This window comes from Rattus norvegicus, chromosome 17 (genome assembly GCF_036323735.1).
Source record: "Rattus norvegicus strain BN/NHsdMcwi chromosome 17, GRCr8, whole genome shotgun sequence".
Lineage (NCBI taxonomy): Eukaryota > Metazoa > Chordata > Mammalia > Rodentia > Muridae > Rattus > Rattus norvegicus.
This window is the reverse complement of record NC_086035.1, coordinates 55,247,795-55,264,493: the sequence shown is the minus strand read 5'-3', so window position 1 is coordinate 55,264,493 and position 16,699 is coordinate 55,247,795. Positions and strand designations below refer to the sequence as shown.

At 38.6% G+C, this 16,699-nt stretch overlaps 2 protein-coding genes across 2 annotated transcripts; one reads left to right on the top strand and one right to left on the bottom strand.

Moving 5' to 3' along the window:
* Nucleotides 1-976: 976 nt before the first annotated feature.
* Nucleotides 977-3,843, bottom strand: Mrpl32 (mitochondrial ribosomal protein L32). Its single transcript, NM_001106116.1, has 3 exons — nt 3,680-3,843; nt 2,123-2,304; nt 977-1,398 (listed from the first exon to the last, which is right to left on the bottom strand). The coding sequence occupies exons 1-3, from the start codon at nt 3,804-3,806 to the stop codon at nt 1,144-1,146; spliced, it is 564 nt and encodes a 187-aa protein (NP_001099586.1). The 5' UTR covers nt 3,807-3,843; the 3' UTR covers nt 977-1,143.
* A 209-nt stretch (nt 3,844-4,052) lies between these two features.
* On the top strand, nt 4,053-14,440 carry Psma2 (proteasome 20S subunit alpha 2). The gene is made up of 8 exons (NM_017279.2): nt 4,053-4,099; nt 6,081-6,157; nt 6,781-6,913; nt 8,824-8,946; nt 10,226-10,307; nt 12,672-12,745; nt 14,038-14,095; nt 14,183-14,440. Exons 1-8 carry the CDS (start codon nt 4,059-4,061, stop codon nt 14,297-14,299), a joined length of 705 nt encoding a protein of 234 aa, NP_058975.1. The 5' UTR covers nt 4,053-4,058; the 3' UTR covers nt 14,300-14,440.
* Nucleotides 14,441-16,699: the final 2,259 nt, after the last annotated feature.

The window sequence follows — 16,699 nt, the reverse complement described above, 5'->3', positions numbered from 1 at the left end:
AACAATTTTCCAAGCAAATGGTTCCAAGAAACAAGCTGGAGTAGCCATTGTAATATCCAATAAAATCAACTTTCAACCAAAAGTTATCAAAAAAGATAAGGAACACTTCCTATTAATCAAAGGAAAAATCTACCAAGATGAGCTCTCAATCCTGAATATCTATGTTCTAAATGCAAGGGCACCTACATTCATAAAAGAAATCTTACTAAAGCTCAAAGCACATATTGCACATCACACAATAATAATAGTTGAAGACTTCAACGCCCCACTGTCAGCAATGTACAGATCATGGAAACAGAAAGTAAACAGAGACACAGTGAAGGTAACAGAAGTTATGAAACAAATGGATTTAACAGATATCTATAGAACATTTCATCCTAAAACAAAAGAATATATCTTCGTCTCATCACCTCAAGATATCTTCTCCAAAATTGACCATATAATCGGTCACAAAACAGGCCTCAACAGATACAGAAAGACAGAAATAATCCCAGAGGTGGACTCTTATAGTTAACCATTGAACTGAGAATGGGGTTCCCACTGGAGGAATTAGAGAAAGGATTGAAGGATGTGAAGGGGCTTGCAACCCCATAAGAACAACAATACCAGCCAACTATAGCTCCCAGGGACTAGTCCACAATCCAGAGAATACACATGACAAACCCCTGGCTCCAGCTGCACATCTAGCAGAGGATGACTTTGTTGGGCACCAATGGGAGAAGTCCTTGGTCTTGCCAAGGCTCAACCACCGCCCCCTGCCTCCCCGGTGTAGGGGAATGTCAGGGACGGCAGGTTGGAAGTGAGGGTGTTTGGTCAGGGAACACCCTCATAGAAGTAGGGGAGATGGGATAGGGGGTTTATAGGTGGGATACTGGGAAAGGGAATAACACTTAAAATGTAAATAAAAGAATATCAAAAAAAAACAAAAAACAAAAAACCTCAGCATTATAGAAATACACAAATTAATCCATTGAGCCCTTACATAAACGTGCTTAGTTTATTCATGATACAGTCTTCAAATTACCTCATTTAAAAATAACAGCTAACAAAATCCATTTCAAAATACGATGATAATTTGAAAGCAGGCACAACATTAAAGTGAAGACTGCCTTACTATTAAATTATCTTTTTAAAGGTTTTAGCTCAATTCTGGGTGAACCACGATGGTCTCTTTATGTTTCGTTCAACAATCCTCTTGCCCTGATCCTTTTCTGATGGTTTCTCTCCTGTGTACAGTACCACAGTCTCGATGGAAGGAGCTTTGAAAGGTCCCCCTTCTTGAGCCCATATCTGTTGTCTGATTTTAGTTGTCTCTTGGCTTACTTTCTCATAGCAATAGCCACAAAGGACGTGTTTCTGCTTCAGGTGACCACATTCAGGGCAAATGTCTATATTGTTCTTTAAAACAAAGGAAAAACATTAATAACAGGCATCGTAATACATAATCACCAGCAAGAACTCTAACATGCTGACACTGTAGCTGATACTGTTTATGCTACGTGAAACTATATATTATCTAGTTCAACTTCATTTTAACAGGAAAACTGAAAAAAAATAATAATAACATTGAGTTTAAATCAGTAAGAAAATTAGGACTAGAACTCAAGTTTACCAATCTAGTATATTTTTATTCATATACCCTATGGATAAACAACTCTCAAATCATGTTGTCTAGTCTCCAGCTTGAGTAGAATATTTTCATTACATGTGTCTATTGAATTCTTCAGCTTGAGTAGAATATTTTCATTATGTGTGTCTATTGAATTCCACATTAAATACTAAAAGCACAGTCAAGACGTTTGGAGACTTTTCAGAAGAATTGTTTGTAAAGACCTCATTTGACTTTTCAATTAAGAGCTCTATCAGTCCTCTAACTTCAAATAATAAATAACCGACAAAGAGCCCATCAGCACAATGGGATGATCCATTAAGAGTAACTTCAAACATTAAGGGAAAGTTAGATTGCTTCTCAATCCAGGGTGAGACAGATGAGATGCGAAGACTATTATAAGGCTGGTTTCCTGGGCTACACAAATATAACATCAGGTTACTCAGTGTTAGACTTGAGGAAAAGTGTGTATGTGCATGCACAAGCATACACCTACACCCACACACACATTACCTTAATTTTAATAAGCTTGTGAGGGTTTCTTCTCCTACATCGGTTAACTTCGATGGTGCGTCTGTTTTTGGGAGCTGCCATCCAAAAGATACTATCTAAAAAGCTGGAATTCTCTTTATTTTTACTGGTATCATATGCTAGCTCCGTGAGGGTGGATGGGCTCTGGACTGCTAGTGCTGGTGCTATAAAACAAAACAGAGATACTGAATCAACTTTGAGTTCCTAAATGAATACAGATACTATTTTCTTTAACAGTCATGTGCAGTGTCACTAGACACAAAAAAATTATACATTATATGTGTTCTGTGTATATATGCACATGTGAAGGTCAGAGGACAGTCTTCAGAGTTAGTTCTCTCCTTATATCATGTTGGTCATGGAGCGAGAACCCAGGTCTTGAGGTTAAGCAACAAGGTCCTTTTGAGCCATATAGCTGGCCTGACATAGTTTTGAATGTTAAACACAACAACATTAATAATAAGCCCCAGCTTTTAAAATATACTAAAGCTCATACAAAAGGCAACTTAAAATAATTCAAGTGGAGTGCTTTATTAGTGCAATCTACCAAAGCAACCAGTCTACCAAGCATTTCTCACATCTGTAATATGGGATACTGTGGTTTAGTAATAAGTAGTGTACAGGTGATCTAATCTTGAGATTCCCTATATGCACTTTGACCATCTCTGTGATGACTACAATGGCCATCAACTGTACCATACTATCCTGATCTAGTTAGCTCAGTTTTTTTTTAACCTGGTAGGTCCCTAAAGTCACTAAATTCTTCCTTCATATTTAATCTTTTCCTATGTGCTAAGAAAAGATTTACTATTTATGAGACTATCAAGTGTTTCACTTTTTTTTTTCTAAATTGCTAAGATCACTTCTTTACCCTTTCTTTTGTCTTCAGACTTGGAAATGTTCGCTCAATTTTGAGAACTTTCTTACTACTAGTTAAAGTGTACAAGCATACCCCTGAAATCCCAGAATAAGGTTGAGGCAGGAGATCAGCAGCTTATAAGCAGACTGGACAATGGAGAGGAATGTTCTCACTCCCCGCCCACCCGCCAAAACAAAAACAAAAACGAGTAAAAGCTTTCTATAGTGGCATTCTTTCTCAGCTAACCTGAAATATTGCTACACAAAACAGTCGTTTATACTGCTGGACTGACCTTGGAGTTTTCTCAACCTATTAGACAACGAGTGGATTGAACTGATTATCTCAGGTAGCACATGGAGATAATTATTGATTATACTACGCTTGAGCTATAATACTAAAATATATCTCTGTTCAGACTGTCTGGGCATTATCACTTCTGGGATACGTTGCAAATAACAGGAAAACTTAAATTTTAGCTCCCAAGATATCAGGAGCTCGAAGCGAGCCTGGGTTATACAGTGAGTTCTAGACCACCCTAGGCTACGGAGACAGTCTCCAAAAAAAAAAAAAAAAAAAAAAAAAAAAAAAAAAATTAACGAAACAACCAAAAAGCATGCGCTGTTTCTGTCCTACAACCCGGAAGTCCTCACCAACCCTCTTTCCACGACTTCTCTCCTTACCCCACTGAGGACTGGCAAAGCCACTCCATGTCTGCTTCAGTTGCCGTTGCAGCAGCTCCCAGCACCTATGTAGCGGTCCGGAACGCACTGGCCACGGGAGCGACAGCAGCAGCAGCGAAGGAGCCATGTTCCTCACAAGAGCGGGACGTGGGCGGAGAGCATGCATAAGCCCGCCCACTTCCCCGCCTTCCTGATCAGAGCATGCGCAGGTTCCCTGCGCATGCGCACAGGTCAAAGGCTGGGTGTGATCTAAAAACTCCAACTTCCAGTTGCCCCTGGGCACTTCTGACTCTCCTCCAATCAGAGCAAAGAGAAAAAAATTAAAGGAAACAGACTTACTGCGCATGTGCGTGGCTGTATTCCGACTTTCCGGGTAAAGATGGCAGAACGCGGTTACAGCTTCTCGCTGACTACATTCAGGTACCCCGGGGGACCCTAGGTTCCATGTGTCGCAGATCACAGGAGCGCCCTAGACATGGTCCCTGTGTTGGATCTGGCTTGTGTTTGCGCAGGAGCGCGTGCTGATGGAGCTGGACTCGTAGCTTTGCAGAGTCATTTTCAGCGCCAGGCCTGGTCCCTGGTTGGGGCGACGGGATTGGAGGCTGAGGGACTGGAGGCCCCAAGCCAAGCACTGGCTCTCCCTCTCTAGAATAGAAAAAAGGTGCTTTGAGATAGCCTGTTTTCAGCTGGTCCATTCAGGCCCAGGATTTCCTTACTGGCCAAGCTAGGCCTGAGCGAGAGCTTCGGAAAACCCTGACTCCTGATGGGACCCGTGAGATGTCTTTTTTCTTTTGCGAAATCCTTATTTACTGTTAAATCTGAGTTTTAGTCTCCGTTTTTGCAACAATGTGCTTTGAAGCTCAGCCTGCTTTCGGTTTCACCTATGCTCCTATAAAAGCTTAAGAAGTACAAACGAAATGAAGGAACTAGTTTCCTGTCAAGTTTCCGTGGCCACGTAAACTGATAAGCTCGATGTTTGGCTTGATGTATTAAAAAATTGCTTTAATACGAATTTAGACCCATATGTTTAGGAGGAAGAATTAAAGGGCTAAATATATTTTCTCAAAGTGCAGTTAAGGGGAACCATTGTTCCCTGTTTAAGAAAAAATAATCATGGAGGAACTTAGACAAAGGACTGTTTTAACCATTTTCTTAAGGACTGATAGCTGAAGGCAGCCAGGATCTACTTGTTGACTATAACTGTAACTAGTAGTGGTTTTCCATTACCACCTATGTATGATGAGCTAACCACAGCTCATTGACAATTGACATTTCAACCTTTTCAAGGTTGTCCGCGAGTAGTTAAGTCTATACTCAAACCTTGTTGGTTTTGAAAACAACAATTAATATACTTTTTGTTATGATATATTGTCTTTCTTTTGAGAATTGCCCTTTACAATTTTAAAGTAAGAAATGAGTTAATGTTAGTGTTTTGAAGTCTTTGAATGAATTCCATTAAATTCCTTAGCAAATGATTTCATTATGTAGTTGACAGAGACTAAATTATGCATGGTGGCCACTTATATTTGTAAACATAATAAATATGGTCCTAAGTGGTTTCCTTATAGCTGAGACAAATGGACATAGCTCATGAGGGACTGATTGTTTTTAATTATTATTATTAATTTTTGTGACAGATTTATTGGTAACCCAGGCTGGCTTAAAATGGCCAGGAACGAAGGATAACTTTCAGCTTATCCTTCTGGCCCCAGTTCCCCTATGATGGGATTCTGGTATGCACTCCCATACCTTATTTATGCCGTGTCATGCATTCTAGGCAAGCACAGGAGCTACATCCTCAGACCTTGAATCTTTTATAACAAACATCTGAATGCTTTCACAAACAGATTTCTTTATTATAAAAGACTTTAAAAAAAAACATAAGGATTAGCTATTTAGGAAGAAATTGTTTTTAGTCTTAAAACTATGAGTGGTGCAAGCTGCCAGAGATACGGAAGTGAAGAGTTTTCTTGCCGCTTACATTTGGCTAAGAATGGTAAATGAACAAAAGAAATTGGTGTCTATTGGTGTGAGTTCTACAAAATGTGTTTCTGGGGATTTTGTTGAAAGAGGCAGTGGGGTACTGGGATTCAAGAGTACAGAAGCTGCTTGATTGATTACTCAGTACACTTGCCTGAAGTCAAGGTCAGTGAGTGGTGAAACAGAGGCAGGAGTTAGGAATGCTTTGCTAACCAGAGATGGGGAAAACATTAGGAAAGAGAATTAGTGCCCATCTGAATGTATCCAAGTCTGGTAAGCTTAGTTTCCAAACACCTTCCGGGTAGATTTCAAAGGCCAGAAGGTTTGATTAGTGAGGCTTGGCCTCTGTCTTCCTCCTGTCAGGTGTGCCTGTACTATTTGATAATGTGTAACAGAGAGAATGCCTTTGTTTCTTTTCCAGCCCATCTGGTAAACTTGTGCAGATTGAATATGCTTTGGCCGCTGTAGCTGGAGGGGCCCCTTCAGTGGGAATTAAAGGTAATTTGATATTTCCTTCTCCTCAGATGCTTGGTAATAGTTACCTGAAACAGACATGCTTAATCCTTAACAGTCTTTTTGTTAGTTTAGAGAATTTTGAAGTTAAAAAAAAATAGCATTCCTGAAATAGATGTTAAGTACATAATTCTTACTGGTCTTTTTGTTAAATTAAAGAATTTCGAAGTTTCAAGAAAATAGCATTCAGCACAGTAATTTAAATTTTACAGCAAATATAGCATTTTAATCTATTGTGATAATTTATAAGTAGAATTTTCAGAAAACTAATATTTTATTTTTTCATTGATTCTATTTTTTCTCTGGAGTTTTATCTTCTTTATAAAGGGCTAATTATAAAACATCTAAAGGTGAATTATTGTATGCTCTAGTACCCTTATAGAGAAATTTCTTATTTGTATTAGAAGGGTTAACTAGATTAAAACCAATAAACCTGAAAATATTGAGAGACTGGGTAATGGGAAAAAAATTTTTTTTTGTGTTGTGTAAAAATCTAGAAAAAGGTTTTATAATCTAGAGAAGACAACAGATTTGAGTTTAATGCATCTGCAAGTAGAATGCTAATGAAGAACACATTATAATATTAATTTTGTTTCCTTCTTTTTAAGCTGCAAATGGCGTGGTATTAGCCACTGAGAAAAAGCAGAAATCCATCCTGTATGATGAGAGGAGTGTACACAAAGTGGAGCCCATAACCAAGCACATCGGTTTGGTGTACAGCGGCATGGGTCCAGATTACAGGTCTGGTATACTGTTCAGGATGTTCCCTCACGCATCCTAATTCTTCTACAGCTAAGTTTTGTTTGCCTATAAGGGTTACTTCATGGAGGTTGATCTTGTGGTACATGGTTGTGAGACAGGTGATTAATTACGTGCTTTTTCACCTGTTTTTCCTCTATCCAAGGACTGGGTAGGAAGGGCTTTGGTGTTTTAAAGCACCTTAAAAATGATCGAATGCATTCATGCTACAATATATTATTACAGTAGTTTGGGCAACAAGAGGAAATATGGGCCATGTAGGGTTAATATCTTGTTTGTATCTGCTTTTCTCAAAGAGATAAGGGTCTCTAAGGACAGAAGGCATCTGGGTGGCCAGGCAGGACTCAGGCTGATAGAATTGCTCCCTTTGAATCCCACTGGAAAAGAGAGTAACACTTGTTACACTGAGGATGTTGGAAGAGATTGGCAGCTTTTTACCATACACAATTACAATGAAAATAATTTTATAAGACAAGGTAAAGTTTTACTTTGAATTATGAGCCAGTGGGGTTATCAAAACATGATTTGCTTTCCTGCCATGGAAAGTTCTACACCACTGTGTAGAATGGACACTACACAGAACTAGTGCTGAAAAACTCAAGGGAAGGACTTGAGTATGAGAGTGATAAAGTGCCTGCTTCAGATAATTAGTGCCAGAGTGGGTGAGGATAAATCCTTGTCTTGCCTATATTTGATTGCTATGCAGTTGTATTGGCAGGTTCTCTAAAGGAACAGAATTGATTATGAGTGAGTGAGAGAGTGTGTGTGTGTGTGTGTGTGCGCATGCGTGTGCGTGTGTGTGACTGTGAGAGAGAGCTTACAGGGTGTGGCCTGGGCAGTCCAGCATTGGCTGTCGGATGGCAGAAAGGCTGAAAGTACAGTAGTTGTTCAGTCAGCAGACTCAGCCTTATGCTGGAGGTTTGAGGGATACCTGCAGGCTGCTGCTCTTCAGTCTGTCCTGCAGTCCTGAAGAAGTTGTGTTTAATACAGGCAGCAGCAACAGCATAAACACTATCCAGCTAGAGTAAGGCGAGCCTAAAGGAGTTTCCTTCTGTGTCCTTTATTGGGGTTGCCATCAGAAAAAATAGCCCAGGTTTGGTGTGGATCTTCCTGCTTCAAATAATCTGATTTTTAAAAATTACTTACAGGAGCTTGGATTCCTGTTAATTCCAGTTATAGTTATGTTGACAACCAAGATTAACCATCACAATAGTAGAATTTCATGCCTTATGTAAACAGTAGTTCTTTTTTTTTAATCTTTGAAGTTTTGAATTGTGGGCAAAATTTAAGGTAGACTACAGGAAAGACAGAGGCTGAGTAACAAAACTGCCCAGACTTATATGTGTGTATTCATGTGCATCTCTGTTTGGGATGGCTGTAGTGTGGCATAAATAGACTGTCCTTAAGAAAGGGGGCAGTCTGGAAGATGTCACAAAGGGAGAAACAAAGCCCTCACTTTGTTAACTAAATCTGTTACCCTAATACAGTGTGCAGATGTTTCACCTGCATGTGTGTCTGCATCCTGTGCATGCAGTGCCTCCAGGGACCAGAAGAGGGTATTGGATCCCATGAAAATAGAGTTAAGATAGTTGTGAGCCACGGCGAGGGTGCTAGGTGTAGAACTTGGGTGCTCCATGCTCTTAATGGCTAAGCTATCTCTCCAGCTCCCTTAATCTGCTACTAACTGCTCTGGTCCCTGCTTCTCTTTCTGTTTGTCTCCTACAGTGATTCTCTTTTAATGTTTCTTTTCAAAATCCACTGGAATCAGGTGTCAAGGGTGAGGCTAACTGAGCTGATGGCTGCTAAAGAAAGACACATGCTAAGTTTGTATAGAATGTTCTCTTAGAAGAAAGTTGTGGGGGAGTTAGTAATTACTTTTTCTATTGCTTTAGAGTCCTTGTACACAGAGCTCGGAAACTTGCTCAGCAGTACTACCTTGTTTACCAAGAACCCATTCCCACAGCCCAACTGGTACAGCGAGTAGCGTCTGTGATGCAAGAGTATACCCAGTCAGGGTAAGTCACGCTTGTCACTTGAGGACATGCATTATGAATTTGAAGAAGAAAAACAGTGTAAAGGAAAACAGGTTTGTAGAAGTCATATTCTTTCTGTATAAACAAATGAAGAAAATTACTGTGATAACAGTTGTTTCTAGTTTTGACTTGAAATGATTTCTTAAGGTAAAATGTGGCAGTGTGTGGTTATAGACACCTATAAGCCTAGTATTCGGAACACTGCAAATTCAAGGCAGATTTGGGTTGCATCATTAGGTACTGTCTCAAAAGGAAGAAAGAAGGAGGGAAAAGTGTGTTCTTATCCAACAGCAGACATCAGCATCTTGATTGTAAGGAAACCCTTTGCTGGTGTTCTTTGTAATCGTTAGTGCTCAGTACTCAGTTTTTTAATCTGAAGTGACTGAGCTATGAAGACAGCAATAACATTTTAATTTTAATATTCTTTTGTTTAAGATTTATCTACGTATGTGAGTGTTTTGTCTTCATGTATGTCTGCTTACACCAGAAGAGGACATCAGTTCCATGATGATCACATGAGACTGCTGTTAGAGATGGTTGTGAACTATCATGTGGGTACTGGGAATTGAACTCAGGACCTCAGGAGAGCAGCCAAGGCTTTTAACCTCTTAAGCATCTCTCCAGCACCCAATATTCTTAAGTCATACTGTGAGTGAGCTAGTGTAAAGGTAATTGCTCTTATGTAAGCCTAGTAGGAAAGAGGCGTTTATTAAATATTAGAGTGTGCTTCTCCATAGTAATACCGTTATTTATAAGAGTGTGCTTAGTCTCTCTGTGTTGCTCTAACAAAATACCTGAGCCAGTTTTATTTAGTTGAGAGATCTGCAGGCCCAAGGACATGGGTCACAGTTATTATAGAGCCAGAGATCACACAGTAAGAGGCCCACAGTAGGGTGGTCCACTCCATAGAAACTAATTCACTTCTATAAAACCAAACCCATTCTGAGAAAAAACATTAACCTTTCCTAGGATGGAATCAGTGACCTAGTGTCTTCCACCATGTATCACTTCTTGAACATTTAATTTTGTAATTATGCTGCATTGAATATTAATTTCTGGTGAACTTTTAGGAACTAAACCATTTGATTTGAGTTTACTGCAGTTCCTAACAGTAATAAAGATAATTCATTTTGTATTGGTTCATTTTGAAGTTACAGTTAAGAAGTCTAACTCAGTTTAGTTTGTAATTAATTTTCTTGTGTAATTTTCTTGTGTAATTAATTCTCTTTTTTATTCCAAATCATTTTTGTTTTCTTTCTAGTGGTGTTCGTCCATTTGGTGTTTCTTTACTTATTTGTGGGTGGAATGAGGGACGACCATATTTATTTCAGTCAGATCCATCTGTAAGTATGATTACATATATTTGAAATATTTATCAGAATTGTCTTTTACATATGTAATAAAAGTGGAAACCATAAAACCTTAATATTTAGCAGTACTTTCCTTCTCTTGTTTTAATCTTGAGTTATGTGTATTCATACGTGCATGTGGTTGTGTGCATGTGCCTGACTGCAGGTGCCTGTGGAGGACAGAGGAGTCAGATCCTGCTGAGACTAGCACTCAGGTCCTCTCTAAGAGCAGGATGTGCTCCTAGCACTAAGCCATTTCTCAAGCCCCTCCCCATTTTTAACAAAGTATAAATAGTGCACATTTGTTTGCTCATTCATCGTTTTTATAGTGCTGTCTTTGATAAGCTGTATGATACACTAGTTTTCACCCTTTTTTGGTCATGTTCATTAGCTTGTACTAGAATCCATATGTACTAGTGTTGTAGTTATCAAATTTCATTAGGTGTCTTGAACTCTGTTACTTTGTGACTCTGTTACCTTGGCAAACGCTTCAGTTAGATGTATAACAGGAGGCCAGTGTTAACAGTGTTTGCCATCAGTTTGGTGACAACTGGGACTGCCTTGAATATGCCTCTTGCAACAATTTACCAGGTGGATATTTAACTGGTGTTTTGATTGAGCTATTCTTTCTAAAGCAGAAAGCTGATATCTGGATCTGGGTATGATTTATTAGATAATTACAAGTTCTCTTGATATAAGCCTTATATTAATTTATCTTATAAGTTAAAATGGCAAAGCAAAAATAATTGAATTCTGAGGCTACCCGTGAGCTTCTGAAACTAAGTGGCTGGCCTGCGGTCTTGCCTTCCCAGTCAGTCAAGGGAGGCAGACCCTGGGACTATGTTCACCTTTGCTGTCTGTCCTTTTCTATACTGACTCTAAAAGGATATACCCACCTGGTAAGCTTTCCTCAACATGCATATTTGGGTTTCCTAGATGTGGGCTGTTAAATGTAGGGCTTTTTAAACATTCCACTTGCCACCCCTTTTCACCTGGGAAAGTAATTGTAACCATGGTAAATATAAAACAGGTACACAAGTAAGATACTGACAGTCACAAACCTATCTGAAAACAATTCTTTGATGTACATATACCTCTTTTTTAAAACAAGCAGGTTTGAGCTTGTTTATTTATTTATTTTTTTAATATTTATTTTATGTATGTGAGTACACTGTAGCTGTCTTCAGACACATCAGAAGAGGGCATCGGATCCCATTACAGATGGTTGTGAGCCACCATGTGGTTGCTGGGAATTGAACTCAGGACCTCTGGAAGAGCAGTCAGTGCTCTTAACCGCTGAGCCATCTCTCCAGCCTGAGCTTGTTTATTTTTACAGAAAGAATTAAGTCTTTATAGAATATTTGAATCTGCAGGATTTTGGAGCTTCAACATTTTTTCAGAGTTGATATTTTGATTTGATTTGTCAGTGCTAAGGATACCACTTCACATAAATACTAGCTTCAGACATGTTAGAAAAATGCCTAGGGTCTTTTAAAACATGAATGCAAATTCAAACCCCAATCCAAGATTCATTTAGTAATTTTTTGTTGAAATGCAAGTCAACAATCCAAATAACAATTTTTAAATTAAAAATAAAATCTAGCAGTGGCATCTAAGCTGAGGAACGATGATAGGACAACATTGTCTTTTATTTCTTGTAATCAAGTCAGTGTGTTTCTATAAAAGCAGCACCCAAATCAGTGTTGACTGGTGCTGTGTGGCATGATGGCGTACACAGTGCAGAGTGCACATGCACAAGGCAAAGCTTTGGACATGTCTCTTAGGTAGTGTGGGAGAGAGCTGCCTGAAGACTCTTTGGATTCTTAAATATTTAGAGACCTTTCACCTTTGCCAAATTTTTCATGACCCCATTAAAATACTCAAAGTTTCTGATACTTTCAATTAAAATCCATCTCTATTCAGTAAAGATGATGAGGGGTCCCTAGGTTTCAGGATAATGTGATACGGTTTAGATGCATTCACTCCATTAAGCTGGACTGAATTACTTTTGATATTTTACTTTAATTCCTCTTTCCACTTATCTTGCTTTAAAATTATATAGTAATTGCACTAACTCATTGTTACCTGTTTGATGAGTTTTGTATGTGTATATGTATGTGTGTATACGTGTGTAAATACCAAAGTAAACTACTCCCACAGTCATTAACTTATGTTTATTCATGACTCTTGTTGTTTGTTCTACATCCTTGAAACAAAACTTATTCTGTGTAATTGCCATTCAGTTTCAATAAATAATCACCACTTTAGAAGTGAGAGACCAATTAGAGAGTTAAACACATATACCAGAGTAATACAGTTGTGTGAATGTTTTAAAAGGTCTCTGTCTCTCCTGATTAGGGAGCTTACTTTGCCTGGAAGGCCACAGCAATGGGAAAGAACTACGTGAATGGGAAAACTTTCCTTGAGAAAAGGTAGGCTTCCCAGGATCAGGTTCCAGTGCAGACTGATCTTAATGAGCTTCAGAACTCTTTGAGTGATTAATCTCCCAGGTCTAACATTACATTACTATGTATTTGAGTTTTGCTAGAGATAAAAGAGATAACATCTTAATATCTTGCTTTCTTAGTCTTCAGTGTAGTGGCAATATTATTTATTTCTTAAGGATATTGCTCAACCTTGTTTCATTCTTTTTAAATATATTTTGGGTTGTTGGAGTAGTTGACAGAATTTGTTCATGTACCCCTGGCTTTTTTTTTTTTAAAACCCCTGGCTCTTAAACTCACCATGTAAACCATGTTGTGGTCTGACTCACAGGGTCCACCTCTTCTGTTTCCTGAGTGGTGTGACAGCATGCCAGTCATTGGTTGTTTCTCAGATGCTTGTTTATTTCCCCCATCATATTAAAAAACTTATATGCAGAGTAGAAGAATGTTTAGTAGTGACTTATGAAAATTAAAAGTTGAGGTTGCTGGATGTGGAGATTCAGGCTTGCAATCCCAGCAATTGTGAGGAGAAGGCAGGAGGATTGCTATAAGTTAAGGCCAGCCTGGGTTACGCAGTGGGCTCTGGTCCTGACTATGCTACAAAATTAGGGCCTGTTTCAAACAAACAAAAATTGAGACCAGTAGTTGGTATTGAGCAGATCACATGATGTATGTGTTTGCTAAAGTAAGGATAAAGCACTGTGTAACATTTGCTGTCAGTGTGGACCCCAAGCCACTCGCCATTATTTGTGGTGATACTCTGAATTCAGTGTGGTCGCTGTCCTCCAGAAATCTCTGCTGTTTTGGACAGAATCTTTTATAGCTAAAGTATAACACATGACGCTTCTCTGTATCATTTTCATGTAATATTCATGTTAAGGTCATTAAAGGTCTTAGACTTTTAATCAATTTGTAACCTCAGTCTTGATGATAAAGCACATTAACTTTACCTATTAATGAGTCTTCAGAATGCTGTGTCATAACTGATAACGTCATGATTTTAGCAACAGTTTGACTTTTATTGTACTATTGCTAAAACATAAAAGTGCGTTTTTATAATGAAGTTTTTCATGGTGTTAAAGGTTCAGTAGCAAGTGTCATTCACGTTATTATTTGAGGATAGCTGTCTCATTGAGATGATTTGGGAATGCTTTTACAACTTAGGGTTCTTAGGAGGGTTAGGCTTTTTTAAAAGATTTCATGTTTTTGCTGCCCTTTTATTTAAAATAACCATGAAGAATCTAAACAGTGCTATAATATTTTTCAATTTTTTTCTTTAGATATAATGAAGACTTAGAACTGGAAGATGCCATTCACACAGCCATCTTAACCCTTAAGGTTAGCTCAGAATCCGCCAACTAGATTTCAAATGGTTTTCTAATGAACTGCTTGTAAACTTGACCATTTCCTTCCCTTCTGAATTAGGAAAGCTTTGAAGGGCAGATGACAGAAGATAACATAGAAGTTGGGATCTGCAATGAAGCTGGCTTTAGGAGGCTCACCCCAACTGAAGTGAGGGATTACTTGGCTGCTATAGCGTAATGAAGATGTGCCGGAACAATCAAGGAACACTCATTCTACTTATTCATTTTTAAAGTATGTTTTGTTTGTGCAGACTTATTTCTACATGCTTTAATGGATTCACATTTTTAAATAATAATCATAATAAACTGTTAAAACCAGTGTCTAGTTTTTAAGAGTAAAGTTTGCACATACTTCTTTATCGTAGTTGACTTTTGGAAATTACACTGCAAAGTAGATGGTAAAGTCAGTCTGATTTTTATATATTTTCCTTATTAGATCTCATTGCACTTTCACTACCAAATTACCTATTTTTCCATAAAAGACAATTTTGGTTTTTAATTTATAGATCATGGCTTTTGGAGTGGAAGAGTCTGCACGTTGATAAATTCACGAGACTGTCTAGGAAGTGTTAAACTCCTTTGGGTGTGGTTCAGCAAGGCCTTGGCGCACTCTGCAGTTGTACTATAGCAATGGAGTATCAGACAGAATTGGTCTCCTAGGAGACATGTGATAAATCATGGTGTGCTAGATCCTGTTCCTTTCTGCATCTTATATAGGTAAACTATTTAAAAGGATCCCCTAGATTATGGTAGAATTTTTCTTAATTTAAGGGTGAATATAAATAGTGGTGATACTACTAAGGTCAGAGCTGCACCTCCCTTGTTAATGAGAGAAGAACCTTCATTGTAAGTAAGTAGGTCCTTAGAAGCAAACAAGTAGTTGGGGCATTTAAACCCCTTTCCTTTGTGGAAGTATGGTGCTCTGTAATTGGCTGTCCCCCAGGCATCTTAGGATAAAAGACACTTGTACAGAGTAGACTGTTTATGAATGTCACTGTCAGTATGAAGAAGTAGGCAGTCGTATGGTGCAAACGTAATTGAAACAATTTTGATCATTACATAAAATTTAGAAATAGCTTTATTTTAGAATATTTTTTGAGATACACTGTTTTGCTACCTACTATCACAGCACATCCATATCTTACTAAGAGGAGGCAGTAACATTTTAAGAAATGGGAAGGTGGCACCTTGACCTGGAGTTATTCATGTATTTATTATGTATCTGTGGTGTGTGTATGAGCACACATGTTTATGTGGGTACCAGTGATGTGGAGACTAGAGATTGATATCGGGTACCTTCTGTAGTTAACTCTACCTTATATACTGAGACAGGGTCTCTCACATAAACCCAGAGTTTGCCTGATGACTAACTAGTTTAGCTAGTTTGCAATGGAGATCACGTCTACCTTTTGAGTGCTGACACTAAAAGGCTGCCACTCTTGCCCCACATTCGTGTGGGTATTATGTATCCAGACTCCAGTTCTCACATTTGCACTACAGGTGCTTTTGCTGATGAGTCTTACCCTCTGCAGTGCCCTTCTAGTTTAAGATGTGTGTTGAGGGACTAGAGGGCTGGCTCACTGGTTAAGAGCAGTCGTTCTTGCAGCAAATGTGGGCTTAGTTCCAAATACCCAGGTGGTGGCTCATAATCATCTATAGCACCAATTTCAGAGGAGCAGAAACCCTCCTCTTACCTTTGAGGGCATCAGATAAGCACATATGTATAGATACACATGCAGATAAAACACAAAATTAGATCGGCCTTGGTATATTTGAGTCCAACAAAGTAAGAGGGTTTTTGTTTGTTTTGTTTTTTTTAATCTGACTGCAAAGAAATTAGAACAGAGGTTCTCAACCCATAGGTTGCAACCCCCTTAGGGGTTTAAATGACCCTTTCATAGGGATCTTCTAAGACTTTGGGAAAAGGGTTATTTACATTACGAATCATAACAGTAGCAAAATTACAGCTAAGTAGCAGCAAAAATTATTAGGAAAGTTGACAACCACTGAATTAAGGTTTCTCCCCCACTTTGGTGTAAAAAATTTTTTTAAAGGAGCTATTGGTGATATGAGATATACTTCTTAAAGACTTACTTTTTTTTATATATGTGTACACTGTAGCTGTCTTCAGACACACCAGAAGAGGGCATCAGATCCCATTACAGATGGTCGTTAAGCCACTATGTGGTTGCTGGGAATTGAACTCAGGACCTCTGGAAGAGCAGTCAGTGCTCTTAACCACTGAGCCATCTTTCTAGCCCCAACTTTGGTAAATTTGTGTATTGTTGGAAAGGGTGAGGTTTTCTTTTAGCTGCTATTTAATTTGGTAGATCTCTGATGGCCAATGTTAGAACAAACAAAACGCAACAGAGGATGCTGGGTGGTGGCTGTACAGGCCTTGGAAAACAGAGGTAGGTAGATCTGAGTTCAATGCCACCCTGGTCTGCAGTGTTCCAGGACAATGGGCTACATGGAAGAAACTCAACAAGAAACCCAGAAGAATGTCAATGTCAACACTTATAAAGCAGAGAGGAAAGTAAATATAGCTTTAAGACAAGGGAAGTGCAATAGTGCTGCA

Coding starts and splice junctions, on each gene's coding strand:
- Mrpl32 (NM_001106116.1), bottom strand. CDS start 3,806: ATGGCTCCTTCGCTGCTGCTGCTGTCGCTCCCGTGGCCAGTGCGTTCC. Junction 2,305..3,679: donor CTTTGCCAGTCCTCAGTGGG/GTAAGGAGAGAA, acceptor TTTGTTTTATAG/CACCAGCACTAGCAGTCCAG. Junction 1,399..2,122: donor ACAAGCTTATTAAAATTAAG/GTAATGTGTGTG, acceptor TTTGTTTTAAAG/AACAATATAGACATTTGCCC.
- Psma2 (NM_017279.2), top strand. CDS start 4,059: ATGGCAGAACGCGGTTACAGCTTCTCGCTGACTACATTCAG. Junction 6,914..8,823: donor GGCATGGGTCCAGATTACAG/GTCTGGTATACT, acceptor CTATTGCTTTAG/AGTCCTTGTACACAGAGCTC. Junction 10,308..12,671: donor TATTTCAGTCAGATCCATCT/GTAAGTATGATT, acceptor TCTCCTGATTAG/GGAGCTTACTTTGCCTGGAA.